General features: G+C 43.7%; 1 protein-coding gene across 1 annotated transcript; it reads left to right on the plus strand.

The window, feature by feature from the left end:
• The first annotated feature begins 889 nt into the window (after nt 1–889).
• On the plus strand, nt 890–16,159 carry FBXL3 (F-box and leucine rich repeat protein 3). Its single transcript, XM_083168842.1, has 5 exons — nt 890–1,265; nt 4,476–4,839; nt 8,439–8,561; nt 10,410–10,581; nt 11,023–16,159. Exons 2-5 carry the CDS (start codon nt 4,477–4,479, stop codon nt 11,664–11,666), a joined length of 1,302 nt encoding a protein of 433 aa, XP_083024968.1. The 5' UTR covers nt 890–1,265; nt 4,476; the 3' UTR covers nt 11,667–16,159.
• The last annotated feature ends 5,736 nt before the right edge of the window (nt 16,160–21,895 follow it).

The raw sequence follows: 21,895 nt of genomic DNA on the forward strand, positions 1-21,895 counted from the left end.
TGGGAAGGCACAAAATGAGTGTTTGCTGGGGGCTGCCAAACAACCAAGCATCGGCCGGGTAGACACGATTGTCTTTTCTACGTTGTCTACATTTGAAATGAGCCTTATTAAAAATGATGGTAATAGTAGGCACATGCAGGTTCTGCTGTTGAAAATGTTATGCTGCATGCTGGGATTCTTCCTGGTGGTAATGTCAGCAGTTGTGATTTTGTTGTCGCCATCCATACTGCTGTTATTACAACATTATGTGCATACTAACTACATGGTGTGTAAATATATGCTAATACTGTATGTCCACTTTCAGCTATTGTCCCTGCACTCCAAGTTTCATTACACATACAGTAACGTGTGGTTTTCAGGTGAGTCCGCAGACGCAAATGTATTTTGTACACCTTTTACTCTTAAAATATGTCTTATTCAAAAACTATAGTGATACAGTAGTATGGACAAGCAGGTTCTGTTGTTTAAAATGTTATGCAATGCGCCTATATTCTGGGTGCGACTGCGCCTGTATTGGTACACAATATAAGTTATACAGTAGGTGAGAATTCAATAGGCTCTGATATCAGAGCTATTAAATCTGCACCCATGCTTAGTCAATGCCGCCAGTTTTTAATTTTCAACTATTACTTTTTCACAAAATTTGTTTGAGTGTAAAGGAATATGCAAAAACTGTGATTTTTGGCCTATAGTGGCCAAAACACAGGGATCTCGCAGATCAAGCTCCTTTTTTTAAGCAAAAACATCACCCACTGAATATAGGCACAGTGGCACACAGAGTAAAGCCACGGACATTATATTATAATCATTAATACAGCCGCGCGAGCCGAGGTGCAGAGCGCGCTCCCATGGGCAGGCCACTCCCCCTCTCCGTGCGCGCTCTTTTCGCAGAACTGGCGCGCGCGACCGTCTCCAACCCGTCTTTCCACAACAAGTGCTGCCATCTCTTGAGGGGTTACGCGCCATCGCCGCCATCTTACCAGACGAGACAGTCACAACAATAACAATGCGAGCCTGACAGCCGCCGTAGCGCGACACAGAGGGAAAAGCTTCGACGTGAGCGGATCTGTGATTCTGGGGGCACCGCCGGCGGCCTCCTTGCTGTTGTTTTTGGTCGTGTTGAGCGTCCAGGAGATATCTGTCTAATGAGGGCGAGAGGAGGCCTGCGCTGTGACGGGGAGCGGATACACAATACCGCGGTGCCGGGCTAATGTAACCGGGAGCAGGCGAGAGCAATCAGCGATCATCAGATAGCCACCATACAGGTACTGTACATACAACGTACACTAGTATATGCCCGCGTCACGTGATGTCCGTCAGCGGGAGGAGGAGGGGGGCTGCTGCTGCTAACTTAGTTCTATGTGGTCACATGACATCCCCCTGACACCTGCTTGTGTCGTCCTGCTGATTATTTATGTCAGTTCCAAAAATGCGGGTTCACAATGGATAGTTGCAGCTTTATTGCCCAGTCATTGGTGTTACATGACTGTGTGGCTAGTTTGGGCACTGTCACTAGTTCAGGGTTGCCTACCTGACCCACTCCTTCTACCATGGTAATGTAGGATTGCCATCACCTGTGGGTAATTGATAAGAAAGGTGATAGCAATCATACATTACCAGGGAAGTCTGGGAACAGAGCGTTTTCTCCCTGAAGGAGAGGGTCAGGTAGGTAACCCTGCACCAGTTTACACTACAGATTGGTACACATTAGACAGGGTGTCCTCCATTCCTCCCAACATGACCCTCTCCAGGAGGGACAGCATGCTCTATTCATGGGGCGGTATTCAATGAGCCAGAATCGCCAAGTTTTATGGCGATTCTGTGTTTTTTTCGTGTCTGACGGTGATTTTTGGAGCTCCAAATGCGAATCACCCTATTCAATGACCTATAATCGCCGATGAGGACCGGTGAATGAAGCACCAATCGCCAAATGTTATTCTCTCCAAATCGCCGTTTTTAGTCTATAGGATTTTTCATGGGGAATCGCCGGTAGTCGAGGGGAATCGCCAAAAGTGTATTCAATGAGAAGTTGGCGATTCCTTTTTCTTGTTACATATCGCCGTTCCTCACCGAGTGTCCCTCGTCATCTTTTTCTGGTGAACTTTTATAGGAACATGTCAAATAATTGGTTTTAAGTGTTCTATTTAACTGTGCAAGTGTAATGAATTATTATTTGCTGCCCTTGTGTGATGTGATGGTCGTAGAAGTGCTATACAAATATATATTTAATTTTTTCAGGTATTTTTTTTTTCTCCCACAAAGCACTGTTCTTACCCATGGTGCACCTCACTTACCCATGATTCTCCTCCCCACCTCACTCCTTCGTTTGGCCTTTGTGCAGATTACCCAGATTTTGCCGTCTGCTGTATTGGAAGCGTTTATTCAGGGTAATTTGCATTTGTCTTGCATTTCACTGCAATTTTTTAAACACTGACGACATTAATGAAGCTGTTTAGGGAAACGCAGGGTTGGCTGAGAATCGCCGTTAGGGCCGGCGATTCTCAGCCACGTTGAATAGGGTGACTCGGCGACTCCACACGAATCCCCATGCATGGCGATTGGCAGCAAAAAACCGGCGATTGGCTGGCGAATGAAAAAACTGAATCGTTGTGACCAACGATTCAGCTCATTGAATACCGCCCATGGACTTTTCTCTTAATGTATGATTGCCATCAGCTGTGGTAAACAACCTTTCTTATCAATTAACTAGCTCACCACAGGTGATGGCAATCATACATTACCATAGAAGTCCAGAAACAGAGCATTGTGTCCCTCCTGGAGAGGGTCGTGTTGGGAGGTATGGTACTCAGAGGGGTAACAGTACCCAGCGGTGGTGGTATGCTGCATCGTAGCGATATACTACAATCGAGCTGCATGGATTGCCATCACCGGTTTTAAACGGGTTAATTAATAACTAAGGGGTTTAATCACAGGTGATGGTAATCATAAATTAAGAGGGAAGACTGGGACTAGAGCATTTTTCTCCTGGAGAGGGTCATGTTGGAAGGTATGGCTTCATCCAAGATACTAAGTAAAAACTGGAGCTGGACAAGACGCTGGACCGGAAGTGAGCTTGTAGTTTCTGGTCGGGGGGGGGGGGGGGGGGGGGGGTGTCTTGTCCAGGGGGATGCCTTTGATAGATTTCACCAGGGACATGGGTAAGGGGAGATTACAGCTGCACCATTGCTGTTTTGCTACATACCCAGACCATACAGGCAGGCTTTATTCTCTCCTCCTCTCCCTGGTGACAGGTGTCACAGACAGCCCCACTGGACCGGACACTACAAGCTCCGGAATGACAGACCTTGATGAATGGAGCAGTCTGGTCTTTTATCCTATTTGTCTGAATGACCATTGTCTGCTTTCCAGCAGGTGGAAGCAAGTTATTGATTGTACTTTGATCCCATACGTTACCACATTTTTGTTCCTACCAGACAGATAAATCTTTGTGTGTACCCATCTTAAACATGAAGCAGCCAGTCAGCACTAAAGTGACATAAACATTTGCATACTATAAAATTTATACAGAGCAGCCAATTGGTTGCCATGGCACATGTCTCTACTGACTCACTTTTCCACTATTATTACTATTATAAAAGCAAAATGAAATGGGTGTACTAGGTGACAAAGGGATCACCCCAATGCAGTGGTTCCAAAACTATGCCTTGGGACACTTACAGGGGTGCCCTGAATTGTTGGTCCAGGACCAAATCAAATAGTGCAAACCAGTGCTGGTGGCTACCAAGTATAAACTATGCGGACAATCAGAAGTTATGCTCACGTGTTAGTATTTTCAATAATCCATTGGTGCTCATTTCCTGTTGCCTGGCTTCATTGATATTGGAAATAAAACATAACTTGGCCTGTTTTTTAATGAATTACTACTTATATAATATTTGCAACATATCAGAAATTATTTATTGTTTAAACTATATAGTAAGTCAGACTGTGAGCTGAGAGCCGCCCAGTGTGTATGCCCCGGCGGTGAGTGCTGCTGCGTGCTCCCGCATCATCACTGGGAAAGCTGCTCATCTGCTGGTATTACCAGCAGATGAGTGGCTTTGAGGACGGCTTTGCATATCCGCTATCTGCGCCGGGCAGGGGCATACACCCCCCCCCCCCCCCCCAGCGATGATAGCCATCATCGCTATCCATACATGCTGGGCACAATTACCCAGTGTGTATGGACCTTAAGGTTTCAGTAAATACAGCAAGACAATTAATTTTTACAATTTAAAGAAAACTAAAATGAATAAATTTTTCTTGTATATATGGTGCCACAAAGCAGACGTCACATTAAGCAAATTAACAGTACCAACTACTCACTTCTGTCATTTCTATTTGCTAGCCACAACATTTGAGGCACTAATGGTGTGGCATTCTTCTGTGTGCCAGAAACCCTTACGATGGGCCATGTAGTTCTTATCTGCCATCGAATTATGTTTAAATGTTTAATTTGTGTCTTTTACTTACAGGATGAAAAGAGGAAGCATGGATAGTAACACCTCCATAAGTGCATCAGTCGGAGAGCTGGAGGAATTGTCAAAGAGAAGACATTTAGGGGATGAATCTGCAACAATATCCAAGGATCATGACTGGGGCAATCTACTTCCTGACATAATACTGCAGATTTTTCAGTATTTGCCTCTTCCCGATCGTGCACATGCCTCACAAGCGTGCAGAAACTGGAATCATGTATTTCACATGCCTGACCTTTGGAGGTGCTTTGAATTTGAACTAAATCAACCAGCAACATCTTATCTGAAGGCAACCCATCCTGACCTGATCAAACAGATTATTAAGAGGCACTCAAATCACCTACAGTATGTCAGCTTTAAGGTATGTTGTCACATATCCCTGTATACCAGAAAGTTAATATATTACTGAAGTGAGCGGTAGGTTGTTTCTTTTTACTGTTTTCATTTCACATTTTGTTGGTTGTATGAGGCAATCCACTTTTGTAGCAACTCCTCTGCCGCCGCCCAGCCCCACCACCCTGCTCGGGAAGTTCAGGGCCACTCGGGCGTTCATGTGTTGGGGCTCCTGAACACACAAACACCTGCGCACGACCAAAAAAGTCGAAGCCGGAAGCAGCCGCTCCCGAGGGAGCAGGGGCTGTCACAGAAGGCAGCGGCTGCAGCGAAGCTTGAGTGGTGAGTATTTCTGGGGCAGGATAAACCCGCCCTGGTAGGTTTGTCCTTCCCCAGGAAAACCCACCACTCAAGGGGTTAATATAGTAGTTCATTTGCATTACTACTTATCCTAGTATTTTGTGTAACATATTATTATGTATTTATTACCAGTTATTTATATAGCACACACATTCTGCAGCACTTCTACAATCTATATTCCCTACCACATGTTTTTTTTGGGAGCCAATTAACTTACCAGTATATTTTTGGATTGTGGGAGGAAGCAACCATGCGGAGACTATACAAACTCCGCACAGTTAGTGCCATGGTGGGATTCGAACTCATGACCTCAGTACTGTAATGCTAACCATGACACCATCTGTGCTGCCCTTAACATTCTATTTATGAAACGCCTTTCTTTTATTGGTCATTGTACTTGCACCCTTATCTATTTCCAAAAACAAAAGGCTTGTTATAAAGCAGTCATTGGATTACTGAAGTCTGGAGAAAAGTCCAAGCAAAATTTGAAATCTTGTGTTCATCAGGCGGGGTTCTTCTACATTATTGAGCAGGCAAAAAAGATGTTCCTCAGTGTGGGATTTATTTACTCCCAGCATGTTTAAACCAAAAATGTAAAAGGGCAATGCTTTCAAAAGCAGAACAACCCATGTGCTTTCATTTTCTTCTTTAAACATGTTGGGAAGGAGTTTAGTAAATAAACCTCTGTGACAAACACGGATGGGAAGGTATGTTGGTCTGGGACTTGCTGCATCCTGACTCAATGGGCGGTATTCAATGAGCCTGATTCGCCATGTTTTTATGGCGAATTTGTGCTGTTTGGCAAATTTTTGACTAAAACGGTGAATCACCCTATTCAATGACCACATGGCGAATACATTTGAAGGTTTTTTTCGCCATGATTCACCGAGTAGCAATCGCTATCTTTTTATGGAGAAGTGGAATGTGAACTTTTAAAATAAAGTGTTTTGTTTTTTACATTTGGTGTCAAAAAATCAGGAATTTTATTCTGAGGAGGGGCATGCTACTTTTATTCATGTGCTGTAAGCACATGAATATATATTTAATTTAAAAAAAAAATTATTATTATTTTTTTTTTTACACAGCAGCCAGCAGAAGGCGCTGGAGCCGAGCCGCTCATTACATATTCATATATTCACTGCACCCGATCGTTACGATCGGGTATAGTGAATATAGGTCCCCTGCTGGCACCCCCGGGGGGCAGCCTGTGCTGCCTGGCACCCGGGGAGCCCACCTAACCCCCACAAACGTTCTGGGCTAGGCAGAGAGACTTCCATCTCTCTGCCTGCCACCGTCCTCAGGCTCCCTGCGGCATACGCCGCAGGAGCTCATATTCGCCAGTCAGGGGCAGCGAGCCCCTGACACGTTGAATACCGGAGCCCGCCGGCTCCGGAACGTGGCGAATGTGCAGCGAATCCTAAAAAGGATTCGCTGCACCTCGCAGGTATTCTCATTGAATACCGCACAATGACTTGAACAGAGTAATTAGTACCCTGAACTAAAAGGATTAATGGTATGTTGCATTACTATCTGGTTTATACTTAATTGGTCAATGATTCATCCTACAGAAAGATCATAACACAAAACGGTACTTGTTTCCTAGCACGGCGCCCATCGCATACCATACTTAGTGGTGTACGATGCGATATTCATGTTAAATTAACAGGAGTGCCTGTACAATGAAATATAGCATTGCATGCCAGCAAATGGCATGTGATGCGATTTTTAATTGTACAAGCACCCTGATGGGTGCTTACAATGTTAAATGCACCCCCATTGTCAACGCCACCCCCACTATCAAGTTCAGCCAGCCCGCGAGGGGCAGTGGTACGCGTCCTCCGACCTCTTCATACACCCACTATCCATGTCGGCGTGTAGTTGATTTTAGATAGTGAGGCGAGCGTAGCGAGCCACCGATCCCGAAATGTGGCGGGCGGACGCGGAATACGAGCCCGAAGCGTGGCAAGCCCCGTGAGGGGACGCGTAATACATGTAAAGTTTATCATTGTCTCCTTGTGGGGCTCGCCACGCTTCGGGCACAGTGGTGTATTTAACATTGAAAGCACCCATCAGGGTGCTTGTACAATTAAAAATCGCATCGCATGCCGCTATATTGCATGCACAATGCGATTGTATAAGATGTAATAAGATCAAAATCGTGGGCGCCGTGCTAGGAAACAAGTACCCACAAAACTTATCGTCAGGCATTGTCAGAACTACAGTACCTTTGAGGAAAATGACAAGATTGTAGGCTTCAAATGTCCAGCAATATCCAGATTTAAACTTATCTAGTTTTTGAAGAACTTTTTCTTTATCACTTCACTGAAGGGTTGATAGCAAAGCAATCTACAGGAATGTTCTCATACACGGTTACTGCAGTCACACATAACAGCCCATACCAGCATGCCTGGACCTGTGCCACACAGGTTTCACCTAAATTTGCATTTGTAGTCAAATCTCGATGCGACTGATCTGCTTCACATGACTGCAATGGCTATTGTGACATTTGTAGATCTGTATTTGACTCGGTCTGAATCTGTGTATGAAATCCTAGGATGTAGTGCCCACCTTTGTGTCATTGTGCTTTGTTTACAGATTCAGGCTACATTGCACACAGATATATAAGTGTTGCATATCAAGATGAAGAAAATAATTATAAATTTACACTATTTAGAAGTGTTGCTGGTGTTATCAGTTAGAAAGGTCATGCTGCATATTTTCAGCACTTTCCTCGCCACAAGTGCAGGGAGAGGGATACTACTGCTTTCTATAAACCGTCTTCTGTCTGCTTGGTTTACATAACAAGCAGAGTAATATGGTTCCAAGCGCAGGATTCACCTTAATTGTGCCTTTAGTTTCAATGTGCACAATTAAGGTGAATCCTGTAACAGAGCCTGGAACGGCACAAAGGGCACCTTGTGATGCTGCAGTTTTCGTGCAGCATCCAGCATATGGAGCTGACGTTGACCTATCTGCTGGATTATTGACATCTGCCAACCTTTAAGGGGATCATTACCCTCTGTGGTGACTTTATAATTTATTTACATCCACATTGGGTGCATTTAATATTGTGAACACCAGTGGCGCTTGGAACCATATTACTCTATTGCTTAAGTGGAAGTGGGATTTCACTTTTATATATGTTGTACTAAACTGCATCTGGTTTATTGTGCGCACCAACCCTGAGAATCTTTTTGTGCTTGTTTTACATGTTAATGTATAGACTTGATAGAAGTATTAGGTAATTAATTACTACTCTATTTTCAGGTTGATAGCAGTAAGGAGTCAGCAGAGGCTGCATGCAATATCCTATCACAACTGGTAAATTGTTCTTTGAAAACACTTGGACTTATTTCAACGGCTCGACCAAGTTTTATGGATTTACCAAAGGTACAGTACAGGCTATGTTGTTTTAGTATACATGTTATTTGCACTTTTATAAAGTAATGTAATCTTCTATATGTATTAAATTCTAGAACAGTAGATAACAAATCACTATAGACGGTGCTATTGAAATTAATATTAAAATCTATTCACTGATTTTCTAACAAAATTACATAAATGAAATGTTGCTGGCCCAATCAGCTGTGAGAAATGGGCGTAAGCCACACAACATACAAACTAAATAAATAATAGTGCTTTGGTTGGAGAACACAAACGCACATCTAAATTATCAGGTAAGACAGTAAGCTGTAGCTATACACTTGTAAACCATGTATTCAGTAAAAAAAAACAGTCTAACAAAACACCTACTCAGTGAGCAAAGGTAACAACCATAAACTTAACATTTTTCTTAGTAAATATAGTAATTACTAATGTTAATGGCATTACTAGCAACTGCAGTTTCGTACGAGGCGGAGAATCTGATATATTCCATATATGTCCTATAGATATTTTGGATCTATGTTGGGAATAATTACATGTAAATGCAGTGGTCAGCAGGATAAATCCACCAGGATAATGCTTTGCTGCCAACAATGTTATGTAACTGTTTAGTCACAAGTCATTGTTAATGTAATTAGTAGAGACAGGATTATATGCATTTGCATATTTTGCCCAGTGTCACTGGTTATTGCATATTTTACCTAAAATCTAGTGGTGGTGCATATTTTTGGCCCTCTTCCCACCCGCAAGTCACAGCACTGCTTTGCCCTGTTGCTGCTGGCCACGTAGTGGTAGAGTGTGCAGCCTGGGGCAATATGTGCGTGGGGAACCTTAGATGTACGCTATGTCTGACAGTGCTCTAGGCTGCCAATCCATGTTGATAAAAGTCAGTCGGGGCAGATGCCATTACGAAGCTCCTGAACCTTTGCCTGCCCCTGGCCTGGGACTTTACACCAAGTGACAGACTTCTGCAGCAGAGGAGGCGGGCGGAAGGGTTGTGACATCACACGGCGCGGAGAAAATGCTTAGTCACAGTGAGTATGCGGCACAGGGAGGAAGCCTTCCACTGCGCCGCCCTCACACGCTATGCTGACATTTGATCCATCGGCGCTGGAGATGAGGGTCCGTGTAGTTGATGCAACAAAAGCTTTGGACGCTGCAGTTTGCTGTAGCAGCCAGGAAGAAAAAATCCTGTGCACAACACTAGACATCTGCAGATGCTGTGGGCCTATTTTTGAGGTTTATTTACAACGAATTGTATGCTGATATTTAATTTAAATAAGTAAAAAATTACTTTTTTTATTATTTAATGTAGCATATTTTAACACTTTTCATGCATATTTTAAGTATTTTTCATGCATATTTGCATGCATATTTCAAGCTTTTTTTGTTGCATATAATCCTGTCTCTAGTAATTAGTGCAGCTTCAGAAACACCTCTGGTTATGAGCATCTATATACACAAGGTGTTCTTTTGAAATTAAGCTGCAGCTTCAATTACTGTACTTGAGGTGCCAGTGTGGACTTCTCCAGAGCTGCTCCTGATAGTCTCCTGTTCCTGTAATACTGCTGCTGGGGACCACCTGAAATTAAAACGATATAATACAAAAAATAATGTAGTTCAAATATACAAAAAAAGTCTGAATTTAATACACCTATCTGATGTTATGAGAGGGGGTTAGGGAGCTTTCCTATAAAACAATTGAAGGAACATATTTAATTGTCACTATTAGATAGACCACTATTTATATAAAATGCTGTTAATGTTAGTAAATTTGCACTGTGAATGGGCCTGATTTACATCAAAGTAATGTCATTTTGCAGAAATAACAATCTCTGTGTTTCTGTTTCATAGTCACACTTCATCTCTGCACTTACTGTTGTATTTGTCAATTCGAAATCACTCTCTTCACTTAAAATTGATGATACACCAGTTGATGATCCATCTTTAAAAGTACTGGTGGCAAACAACAGCGACACATTGAAACTTCTGAAAATGAGCAGCTGTCCACATGTTTCTCCTGCAGGTAATACCATGTATTATAAACTGTTTATCGTTTTTAATTAATCTTTACTTATGCTGTGCTTTTGAACAACTGTAGCAGTTTTGTTTGTGCTGAATGGTTTCTTATTTTTTTTTTAAACTACCAGCATATAGGACCCCATTCTATTGTTGCAGAAAAGTTCTATCACTGCAGTATTCCTGCAAAAAGAGCCATGATTTATGTAGAACCCCACAAAATAAGTCCAGAAGTGTTTCCAATAGATCCTCCAAGTTCTAGAATGCTGTACATATAAGCTAATTTGGAAAACATTTTAAGTACAAACGGTGGGAGATGACCTTCTGTGAAGTCACATTGATTACTGTTTTGTAATTATCATAAGGAACAGTATTTACTTATTCCTTAGGTTGTTGAAATGTTAAGTTTTTTTAGTTGATGACTAAAATATTTCAAATACAATTTCAGGAATTCTGTGTGTAGCAGATCAGTGTCACGGTCTGCGGGAGCTGGCTTTGAACTATTACTTGCTCAGCGATGAGCTTCTCCTGGCACTGTCTTCAGAAAAACATGTCCGCCTGGAACACCTGCGCATTGATGTTGTAAGTGAGAACCCAGGACAAACTCCATTTCACACCATTCAGAAAAGCAGCTGGGATGCTTTGATAAAACACTCTCCTAAGGTGAATTTGGTCATGTACTTTTTCCTCTACGAAGAGGAGTTTGATCCATTTTTCCATTACGAAACACCAGTTACACACCTATACTTTGGGAGATCTGTAAGCAAGGAAGTGCTTGGTCGTGTTGGCATGACATGTCCTCGGCTAGTGGAACTGGTCGTGTGCGCTAATGGACTTCGGCCTCTTGATGAGGAACTGATTCGCATTGCAGAGCGTTGTAAAAGCCTGTCAGCCATAGGTCTTGGGGAGTGTGAAGTCTCTTGCTCTGCTTTTGTAGAGTTTGTAAAGATGTGTGGAGGTCGCCTGTCCCAGCTTTCTATAATGGAAGAAGTATTAATTCCTGATCAGAAGTATAATCCGGAGCAAATTCATTGGGAAGTTTCAAAGCATCTTGGCAGAGTCTGGTTTCCAGATATGATGCCCACTTGGTAATAATCTAAAACCGGTTTAATTCCAGTGAATATATGGAATAGCACCTTAAAACCTAAGTATATTGCATGGCAAGCTGATGAACTCATCTGCAGATTTATTTTTTTCCCCTCATTTTCGCTTTATTTATATTGTACGCAGAGCTAATTTATTCACATTTTAAATGACCATTTGAGAAATGTAGGGACCATAACACAGAAATTATATGTAAAGTCTATCGCCAGAAGTATGATCACTTTGAATTCATTTTGAAGCATTCGGAATAAGGAAAAGCATAATCTAGGTTTCCATAATATCAAAAGGTACGCAATTTAAATTCTGCTGCCAGGTATATTTTGCTCAAGGTAAATGGCACATCTTCTTACTTACATAATGCAGATATCATTTGCACGTACTCAGTAAATAGGCCCTTCCCACTTGTCAAATCAATCATTTTCAGATATTGATGAAGAATCAAAATGTACCAAAACATGAGGATCACCCTGTACAAGCAACCGTCATTGTATATGAATAGAGCTTTTGAACATGTTTGCTGTAGACGTTATACTTCGTAATCATGTAAGAGACCCATTTTATTTTCATCTTATTTATTTTTATACTATATGCATTTCCACTTCCTGAGACGTAGGTGGTATTGCTCTCCATGGAGATAGTTTTCAGTCAGTTACCTACAGGTTTATTTACTAAGATAGGAGTTATATTGAAGATGGGATGTGGCTATGGGCAACCAATCAGATCCAATGTATTTTCTAAAATAAGAAGTAGATTCTGATTGGTTGTCCATAGCAACATCCCATTGTCAATAGAATTCCCATCTTGGTAAATAAACACCCTCAGTTTCTATAGCATATCCTCTGCACATGAATGCCTCAATATAATCATTACAGTGATTCTAAAACTCGATCCTCAGGACCCCACACAGTTCTCGTTTTCTAAGTCACCGGACAGGTGCATTCATTACTGATTGACACATTTTAAAAGATCAACAAGTGGAGCCAAGGTACTTGTGTAGTTTCACAGCGGCAGTTACATAGTTAGCGTAGCGTCCCTGTCAGAATCAGTGTAGTGTTCCCTCGGGAAGCTTAGTCAGCGTCCCTACGGCTGGGTAGTGTTGCCGCAGCTGCTGGGCTACGCTAATAGCGTAGCTTAAGCTGCCGCCGTGAAACTACACAAGTAGTCAGTCAGGCATCCCTGTTAGTATCCCTGTTAGTGACCGTTCGTGGCAAGCTGGAGCTTGCGTAGTCAGTCAGTGTTACGCGGTTAGCGTAGTCAGTCAGCACTTATTACATTGCCTGACATGACAGGTGTGAATGTGTTCCTGAAACGCCCCCACTATCCACACCAGCCCGAAGCGTGGCGAGCGCACGCGTTACGCATCCTCCCGACCTGTTCATACCCCCACTAGTCATGTCGGCGTGGAGTTGATTTTATAAAGTGTCTGTGCTCGCCACGCTTCGGGCTCGGCGTGGATAGTGGGGGTTTGAAATGGAGGCATTTGCCAGTATGGAACACTGGCAAATGCCTCCTTTATTGTGCATGAGACGCACTTGCGGCCGCACCGCCCCTTTGTGCAGGAGACGCACACGCTACCTAACCCCTAACCCTGTTGGCAGGGTTCCATACCCTGCTGCAATACTTACTGAGACGCTCCTGCGCTCAGAGCAGATGGAGTGCCTCTCCGTCGGCGTCCGCATGATCCCCTCTCCACCGGTGTCCGCCATTGGAGAGGGGATCATGCCGGTGCTGTGAGAGGCGCTCAGTAGGCTCCCGGGGACAGTACGGTGACTACGCTAACTACGCAGGGCTGCCGCGGAGACACTGCGCTAGGCAGCCGTTGGGCTGCGCAGACAACTTAGCTTAGGCTGCCGCCATGTAACTACATAAGTAAGGCAGCAGTTGGGCTATGCTAATAACGTAGCTTCAAATGTAGCATAAGCTGCCACCGTGAAACTACACAAGTACCGGAGCTAATTATTTCACTTGATTCTGTGAGGAGACCTGCAAAGCATGTACTGTGTGGAGTCCTGAGGACCCAGTTTGAGAACCTGTGAATACACTCAGATTTCTAATCCCAACACAATTCTCATTATTCCATTTGGGCTATATTATTAATAAGTAATACATCACTTATTAACTGATGGTGGGGCCCTTGTTACTTGGCAGCAGCTTCAGCAGTCCATCTTTGTTCTGGTAGTAATGTGGCTGTGGAGCTGCTTAAAATTATATTTTTTGTTTTTAATTTATTTCAAAGGGTACATGACCACACCTCCCAAGATTAGGCCACACACCCTGAAAAGCACCTGGGCCTGTTGACAGAAATATAGCAGGTACAGTAGGCCACAGAGTAGGCTGCACAGTACATATCCTCGTGCACGTGGGATAGTTGTAATTTGTATCTACTGGAATGCCTCCTGCATTGTGAAATAGTTAACCACAAACTTAGCACAGTAAATGTTGATAATACTATATTGCATTTGGTACAGCACTATAATAAGTACAGCATAACAAAATAAATATATATATTCTACTACTATACACTGTATTCAGCCTAGCATATTTTCCTTGTGCCTACCATATTCTGTTATTTCCAATCATCAAGTCTCCTGTCCCCCTAGTTCCTGGATCATACTCCTCCCGGTATCCTCCATAAAAATCTTCATTCTACCATATAATTTTGTTCAAAGGGTGTGCCATGTGTCAGGGGGGCTTGGCCTTGCAGCACACCCCTATCTTTATTGGAAGCAAGCCTGTTTGGGGACACAGCCATCCCATCTTGGTAATGGCAGATGGGCCCAGTAGTTTATCGGTTCACATGGCATTTGCCGGAAGTGCCAGATAGCCTCTCCCACCCTGACTGCAAGACATGATGTCTGCTTTTTCAGGTTACAAAAGGTAACTTTATATATTCCTACTTGAGTACAGTATAGTTTTGCAAGCTAAAGTTCTATATTATGTAGACCTAAAGGCATTTGCATTTGTGCATTGTAAGGCTTTCTTCAGTACACCACTGTCTCAGTATCACCATGTAGTGCCTGCAAAAGTAGGTTTGGTGACTGTGAGAAGTATGTCACAAATAAGGTCTAGTTAATAGCTTGTAAAATGTAGTGCATCTAAAGGTGCGTACACACGGGGCAATATGATCGCTGGCAATATATTGCTAGCAATATATTGCTCAGCAATCATATTGCCCCGTGTCCCGTTTTAATCTGCGACCAGAGATGGTTGCAGATGAAAATTTAAACACTGCTGGGTGAAGAGGCAGGGGATGTCACTGGTCGGAGGAGCATGTTCCTCCGACCAGCGACCATTCAGGGGCTGAAAACGGGAGCGAGCACCCGGCGATTTATTGCTGGTGCACACTCCAATCACTGGCAATATGGTCGCTCAGCGACCATATTCCCAGCGATTTCAGCCCCTATCGCCCCCGTGTGTACACAGCATTAGTCGGTGTGGATATTATCTTTTGAATTTGCAAAAAACAAAACATTAATGGTAATTGAAAGAACTTTTTTTTATTTTATTTTTTTAAAGTGATTTAGCTTAGTACATTCATAAGTGACTTTTTTTCATATTTCATTTGGTTTCTGAGGAACAGACTTACAAAACAAAATAGCTACACTCACTATTACAGACCTAATTGGTAAAACCTCACTTAAAAGTACTGGTAAATACTGCTTTAGGAGCAAAATACTGCCTAGGCTTACTCTCATTCATTTATGTGCTGGTCGATGGCTGTTTGCACCCTGGTAGCAGCTAGTTCACAGGCAGTAAATATAGGGGGGAATTTAATAGGATGAGAGATTTGGTAAGAAATTTCCAGGTTTTTTTTTTAAAAGCGGCAATCATTTACACTGCAAAATCAAACTAATTTTGCAGTGTAAATTTTTTTTAAAAAACTAGAGTTTTCTTACCAAATCTCTCACTTTCTGAACCTCTCATCCTAATAAATTTCCGCCATAGTTTGGACCACGTGACCAGTGGAACATAACATGTGACCCATGACTGCAAGGTCGGTGCGAATCTATTTGACTATACACACCACCACTACTTGCGTTTAGTAAGCAGATGGCGAGTGAAGGGGAACAAGTATGGTCATAAGTGTATTATTTTTTTGTTAGTTTAATAAAGAAACAACCCAGTGTCTAGAGAAATGAATTTTTTTGTTTTGGCTTATGTTACATGTAACAATGTTTAATGAAAACATGCGTGTTCACGGTTTTGAAAACTGCTTTAACTTGAGTTTTTAAAAGTCCTAAGTGCCTGTAATGTCTCAGTGAGTTGGAACTGTAGCTGTGTGCCTATTATACTACATTATTCTGTAAACCACTGCTGCTATAAAATACCATCTTGAGAAGAATCGGGAATTATGAAATCCATAGACTGTAACACTGAGTTGGAATTGATCCATGTTTTAACCATACCAGATATTAAATGTATTTTATGTACTGGGCATTTTGTGTATACATTAAAGCTCTAGCACTTTCTATTTCATTGCATTACTACTGTTGTACAGTTTTATTTCATTGTTACTTTTTGTTATTTGGCTTCCTATTGACTTATCAATCAATTTGATTTGCAAATGTACTTTTGTAGTAAAAAGTATAGTTTTTATTATAAAGATGTACTAAATTTCTTTAGATTATTTGCCAAATGTTGCTCTACCATTAAACTATGTCCCCACAGATCTATTTGATATATTTTGTACTAAAGTATGCCAATATTCAGAAATAAAGTTTGCTTTAATTTGTATAAAAGTGAGCCACTGAAAAATGATTCCAAAGTAAATTTTAGTTTATTTATTTTTTGTAATGTCTTTTATTATAAGCAGATGTAATTCTTTTTTTAACTGCTTTTGTTTGCCTTTTATACCCATCAAGTAAGTTTAGATGTAAGCAAAGTTCATTGGAAGAGCATCAAGTTTCCATTAGAGTGGGGTTATTCAATCATAGAGATTTGCATAGTGACCAAATTTTACCATATTAAACAGAAATGTGCACATCCAGTTGGTGCTGAATTGAATTGCCCCCATAATCTTTACCAAATGTAGCTAAGGAAAATTGCATAGCATACCTTTTGCAGATGTAGAAGAGTGCCAAGGAACGTCTAAAGATAATTTTAGTATTATGTATACTTATTCATATAAAATGCATGTATCCATCAGGGTACATTGAACATAAAAATAGACACTACCAAAACTGGTATTTGGGATTGGAAGATAGAAACTGATATTTTACATATGTGGAACAGGGTTGCCAAGTTTTTGGATGCCCTATCCAGGAGAGGGCAGCCAGCTCAGCAAAGCAGGGTGCGGGGCCAGTGGTCATGATGTATTGCATGGCACTTGCCCACTTTGTCCAGGGGACACCAGTTTTCGAATCGAGGCAGGTAGGCAAGTATGATGTGGAATAACACTACCAACAACCCCAATGCAAGCCTCATGCCTTAGAAAATTTGATCTTTCTCTTTCAATGGTCCTGGTGACACAGCTTCACATTGGGATGTAGGAGGGTCCGCAGGAGCCAGGCACCTATCCTAAAGCTTTTGGAGGGTAGGCTCCTCCCCTACTGCATCCCAGACTCCTCAGTTCGTGTTAGGTGCCCACTGGAGTGGGTGCTATTCTAAAGGGCTGCCGGAGCAGCCGAAGGAGTAGAGTTAGTTAGGGTTTTTATTATTTTATTAACTTTTACACTAGCTAGGTAGGCACAGTGTGAGGATTCTCATTAGTGAATCCTCACACTGCTAGCGTCCTGTCAGCTCGCTATGCACAGGGGAGACGCTGTCGGGCCTCCCGGTGCAGCGCTTACAGCTTCTTTTAAGACGCTGCCTGGGCTCCGGAGCGTTCTGAAACCGGCTTCACGCTAGGTGGGGATCATGGGGGACAGGCGCTCCGTGATGGCGGCGGCCATTTTCTGTGGAGCTTACACACTGAGCTCCTATATGAGAGGACAGCAGTGTGTTATAGGCATGTTCCGAGTGGTCCCCAGCTGAGGGGGAGATACTGGAACTAGGAGATCCTACAATGGGAGCGGCTGTCTGGGGGTAGTTGGCGCCAAAAGTCACGGACCCCGCAGAAGCAGGGACTTGGTCCCTTCCCTCACTCTGTTTTGGCGCCATTCAGAACGCTTGCAGCGGAGCTGAGCTGGCTTACAGATCCTGACAGAGTGATTGGATTTCCTGGGCATCGCTTTCCCCATTCTGAAGACTACAGAAAGCGAAGTGAACTGAGTATATTGATTCTGTATATAATGCCTGTACATTTAATGCTGTGACTGTGTTATTTGAGAACATCATGTCTGAGCAACAGTCTGTGGTTTTGGGGGAGGGAGCCTTTAATGCATTGAGCGCTTGCAGTGGCTGTACACTGAAATTTGTCCCTGAGCAGATAACAGGGGGGGCTTATGTATTTCTTGCGCTGCTGTGAAACCCATGAGGAGTGAACCCCAGAGGGTAGTGCTATCGGAGCTTGCTATCGGAGCTTGCGTGGGCTAAGTCCCTGGGCAGGTCTGAAAATGCTTTGGTGCATTACTGGACAGGCAGAGTGATGGCTGGTAACTTCCCCTAGACCATTGCCATTCTCTCAGCAGTCCTCTAGCTCCTTGCCTCGGACCCAGACAGATCCTGACTTATTACAGGTCATGCAGGATACTGCTAAGGGAATCAGCAGGTTTAATTACTTGTTGGACAAGTTTTATGGTTATTCTGTGGGGACCCCTAAAAGGTCTTATTCAGTGCCATTGTTAGCTGCTGATGAGGAAGGAGAGTACACAGACATACCCTGGGATCAGGGTGATGATTCTGAAGAGTCCTCAGCCTCAGGGGTGGAGGATTTGATTACTGCTGTTAAACAGGCATTGAATTTGTCTGTGAAGGATAAACTCCTGCAAAGGTTGTTTTTAAGAGACAGTGTAAAGAAGCTGATATCTCCCTGCAGACGAGGGTTTACAAGATTTATTGGAAAACCCCTGATAAAAGGCTTTAGATGCCTAAAAGATGTTTAAGCCTGTATCCCATGCCTGAGGATCATGCAGACCTCTGGGAGAAAGTTCCAGTGGTAGATGCTTCTGTGGCTTGCTTGTCAAAAGCCACTGTGCTACCAGTGCATGGGGGGAACAGCCTTCAAGCAAGGCAATGGTTAAAAGGGTGGGCTACACACTCCGCCCTCTGATTGCTTCAGCCTGGGTCTCTAAGGCCATGATTGGTGGGTCAATGACCTGTGCACTATTTGACATACTGTTCCTGGTGTGTTGTTACTTGCGGAGAAGCTTAAAGCTGCTGCAGAGTATGTGCTTTAGGCTGAGCAGGAAGCTCTCAAAATGGCTGCCAGAGTTGCCTCAGTGTCTGTCAATGCCAGGAGAGTGCTCTGGCTTATAGCTTGGGAGGCAGATAACGAGTCTAAGAAGGCTTAGAGGCATTAGCTTTTAAAGGAAAGCTGTTATTTGGTTCAGAACTGGAAGAGATTATTAAGCAGGCCACAGGTGAAAAAAAAAGCACGTTCCTGCCTACCCCTGCAGCCAAGCAGACATCAAGGTTTTCTGCTTTCAGGCCGTCCTTTCGGCCCTCCCCTAGAGGAGGTGCGTCCTTTCGAGGACAGTCTTTTAGGGGATAGTCTCTGTCCTCCAGGGGCAAGGCCCCAAAGTCAAAATTTGGTTCCTTTCATAAGAAACCACAGGAGAGGACAAACCTTCCGCATGACTGCCAGGGGTTTTGCCCGGCGGTGATCAAGGTGGGGGGACGTCTGTCACTGTTCAAAGACGCATGGGCACTGTTAGACCGGGACTCTTGGGTGTTAGAAATTATAACCCAGGGTTACAAGATTCCATTCAAAGGTCTTCCGCCGAGAAGGTTCATTCCTACACCACTACCAAAGGAGGCTCGGCTCCGTACGGCTCTCTTGGGAGCGGCTCATTCTCTTTTAGAGAAGGGTGTGGTAGTCCCGGTCCCCAGAGCGGAGTGGAAAAAAAGCTATTATTCCACTCTGTTTTTGGTGCCCAAACCAGACGGGTCTTTCAGCTGATCCTAAACTTAAAGTCATTAAATATCCTTTTGTGGGTAGACCATTTCAAAATGGAGTCTCTACGGTCTGTGCTGCTAAGCCTGGACCAGGGAGAATTTTTGGCGTCTATGGATGTCCAGGACGCATACTTGCATGTTCCTATCCACCCAGAACATCAGGCTCTATTGAGGTTTGCAATAGGAGACCTACTCTTGCAATTCCAGACGTTGCCCTTCGGTCTGGCCACAGCGTCAAGGGTATTCACCAAAATAATGTCAGTAATGGCGGCTGTGCTTCGACTGAGGGAAATCACGGTGATTCCATTTTTGGACGACCTGCGGTTCAAAGCGGAGTCAGCAGACAAGTTGAAGAGTCACTTGGCAGAAGCCATCAGGTTTTTGCAGATTCACGGCTGGCTTTTAAATTTACAAAAGTCTCAGTTGGTGCCGTCACAGAGACTCCCATTCTTGGGGGTTGTTCTGGATACCCAGTTGCATCGGGTGTTTCTACCAGAGGCAAAGACCAGGGATCTGGCTGCCTTGGTACAGGAGATCCTCGGGTCTCAGAGCACATCAGTATGGAGGTGCCTCAAACTGCTGGGGAAGATGGTGGCGTCTTTCGAGACGTTACAGTTTGCCAGGTTCCACTCTCGAGTGTTCCAGTGGAACATTTTGACAGACTGGTCAGGGAATACTCAGACCATGATGTCAGAACAAATAGTGTTGTCTTCAGAAACTCGATCCTTCCTGAAATGGTGGACGGAGGTGGATTCCCTTCAGTGGGGTCTGTCCCTGCAGTCCTGGAGCTGGCTGGTAGTCACTACCGACACCAGTCTCAGAGGCTGGGGGGCAGTAGTCTTGGACCTGCGTCTGCAAGGCTTGTGGACTTCAGAGGAGTCTGCCTTACCGATCAACATCGTGGAACTGAGGGCTGTGTGGAAGATGTTTTCTCTGGCGGGAGAAAGATTACAAGGGCTCCCTTTAGGGATTCAGACCGACAACGCCACAGCTGTGGCATATCTGAATCACCAGGGAGGCACACGCAGCAAGCTGGCTATGTGGGAGGTGTCCCGAATCTTCTTGTGGGCGGAACAGAATGTCAGCATTATCAGCAATATTCATACCAGGAGTGGAAAATATAGAGGCCGACTTCCTGAGCAGGGAGGAGCTGATGGAAGGGGAATGGAGCCTGAACCCACAAGTATTCCACCAGATTACACTGAGGTGGGGAACCCTGGATGGGGACCTGATGGCATCCAGGTTCAACCATCAGGTACCCAGGTTTTCATGCCAGGACAAGGGATCCACTGGCAGAAGCAGTGGATGCCATGACTATCCCCTGGGAGGGGAATCTTCTTTATGTTTTTCCGCCAGTTCCAATGCTGGCAAGAGTGTTGAAAAAGGTACAGGCCCAGACAATTCCAGTAATTTTAGTGGCCCCAGATTGGCCAAGGAGGTCCTGGTACTCGAGGCTTCAGAGATTGTCTGTGGACTCGTGGCGTCTACCTCTGAGGTCAGACCTTCTAAAACAAGGACCGTTCAACCATCTGGATTCAGCTCGATAAATTTTGACGGCCTGGCTGTTGAAACCGCCATTTTGAGGAATATAGGATTCTCAGAGGCGGTGGTTAACACAATGATTAAAGCCAGAGAGTCAGTGTCTTCTGCAAATTATTATAGGGTCTGGAAGACCTATATTCGATGGTGTGAAAGACAGAAGTCACACACATCGCGATTTAAAATGGCTAAATTGTTGGAGTTTTTACAGGATCGACTTTTCTCTGGGTTAAGCCTTTAGTCACTCAAAGTACATATCTCGGCCTTGTCAATTTCTTTCCGAAGAAGGTTTGCATTAATACCGGAAGTACAGACCTTCCTGCAGGGGGTTTCTCGATTGAAACCTCCCTACAAGCAACCAGTAGCGCCATGGGAATTATCTCTGGTTCTGGAGTGCCTTCAAAAGGCGCCTTTTGAGCCGTTTAGGTCGGCTGACCTTAAATTCCTTACAGGGAAACTGGTATTGTTGTTGGCGGTGGAGTCAGCAAAAAGAGTATCGGAGTTGGGAGCTTTGTCCTGCAAGTCTCCCTCCCTTATATGTCATGATGATAGGGCTGTCTTTCGGACAGTACCCCAAATCTTCACCAAAAGTAGTCTCTGCTTTTCATCTAAATCAGGAGATAGTTCTGCCTGTGTTTCAACCCCAGAGGGTTCAAGGAAAAGGGGCAAATTGAGGAATTTGG

Source organism: Crinia signifera, chromosome 2 (genome assembly GCF_055691185.1).
Source record: "Crinia signifera chromosome 2, ASM5569118v1, whole genome shotgun sequence".
In the NCBI taxonomy this organism is placed as follows: Eukaryota; Metazoa; Chordata; class Amphibia; order Anura; family Myobatrachidae; genus Crinia; species Crinia signifera.

What these genes read in the sequence shown, in the direction of transcription:
- FBXL3 (XM_083168842.1), top strand. Translation starts at nt 4,477, where the DNA reads ATGAAAAGAGGAAGCATGGATAGTAACACCTCCATAAGTGCATCAGTC. An exon ending in GTTTTATGGATTTACCAAAG is followed by an intron (nt 8,562 to 10,409) that starts GTACAGTACAGG and finishes TCTGTTTCATAG; the next exon opens with TCACACTTCATCTCTGCACT. An exon ending in TCCACATGTTTCTCCTGCAG is followed by an intron (nt 10,582 to 11,022) that starts GTAATACCATGT and finishes ATACAATTTCAG; the next exon opens with GAATTCTGTGTGTAGCAGAT.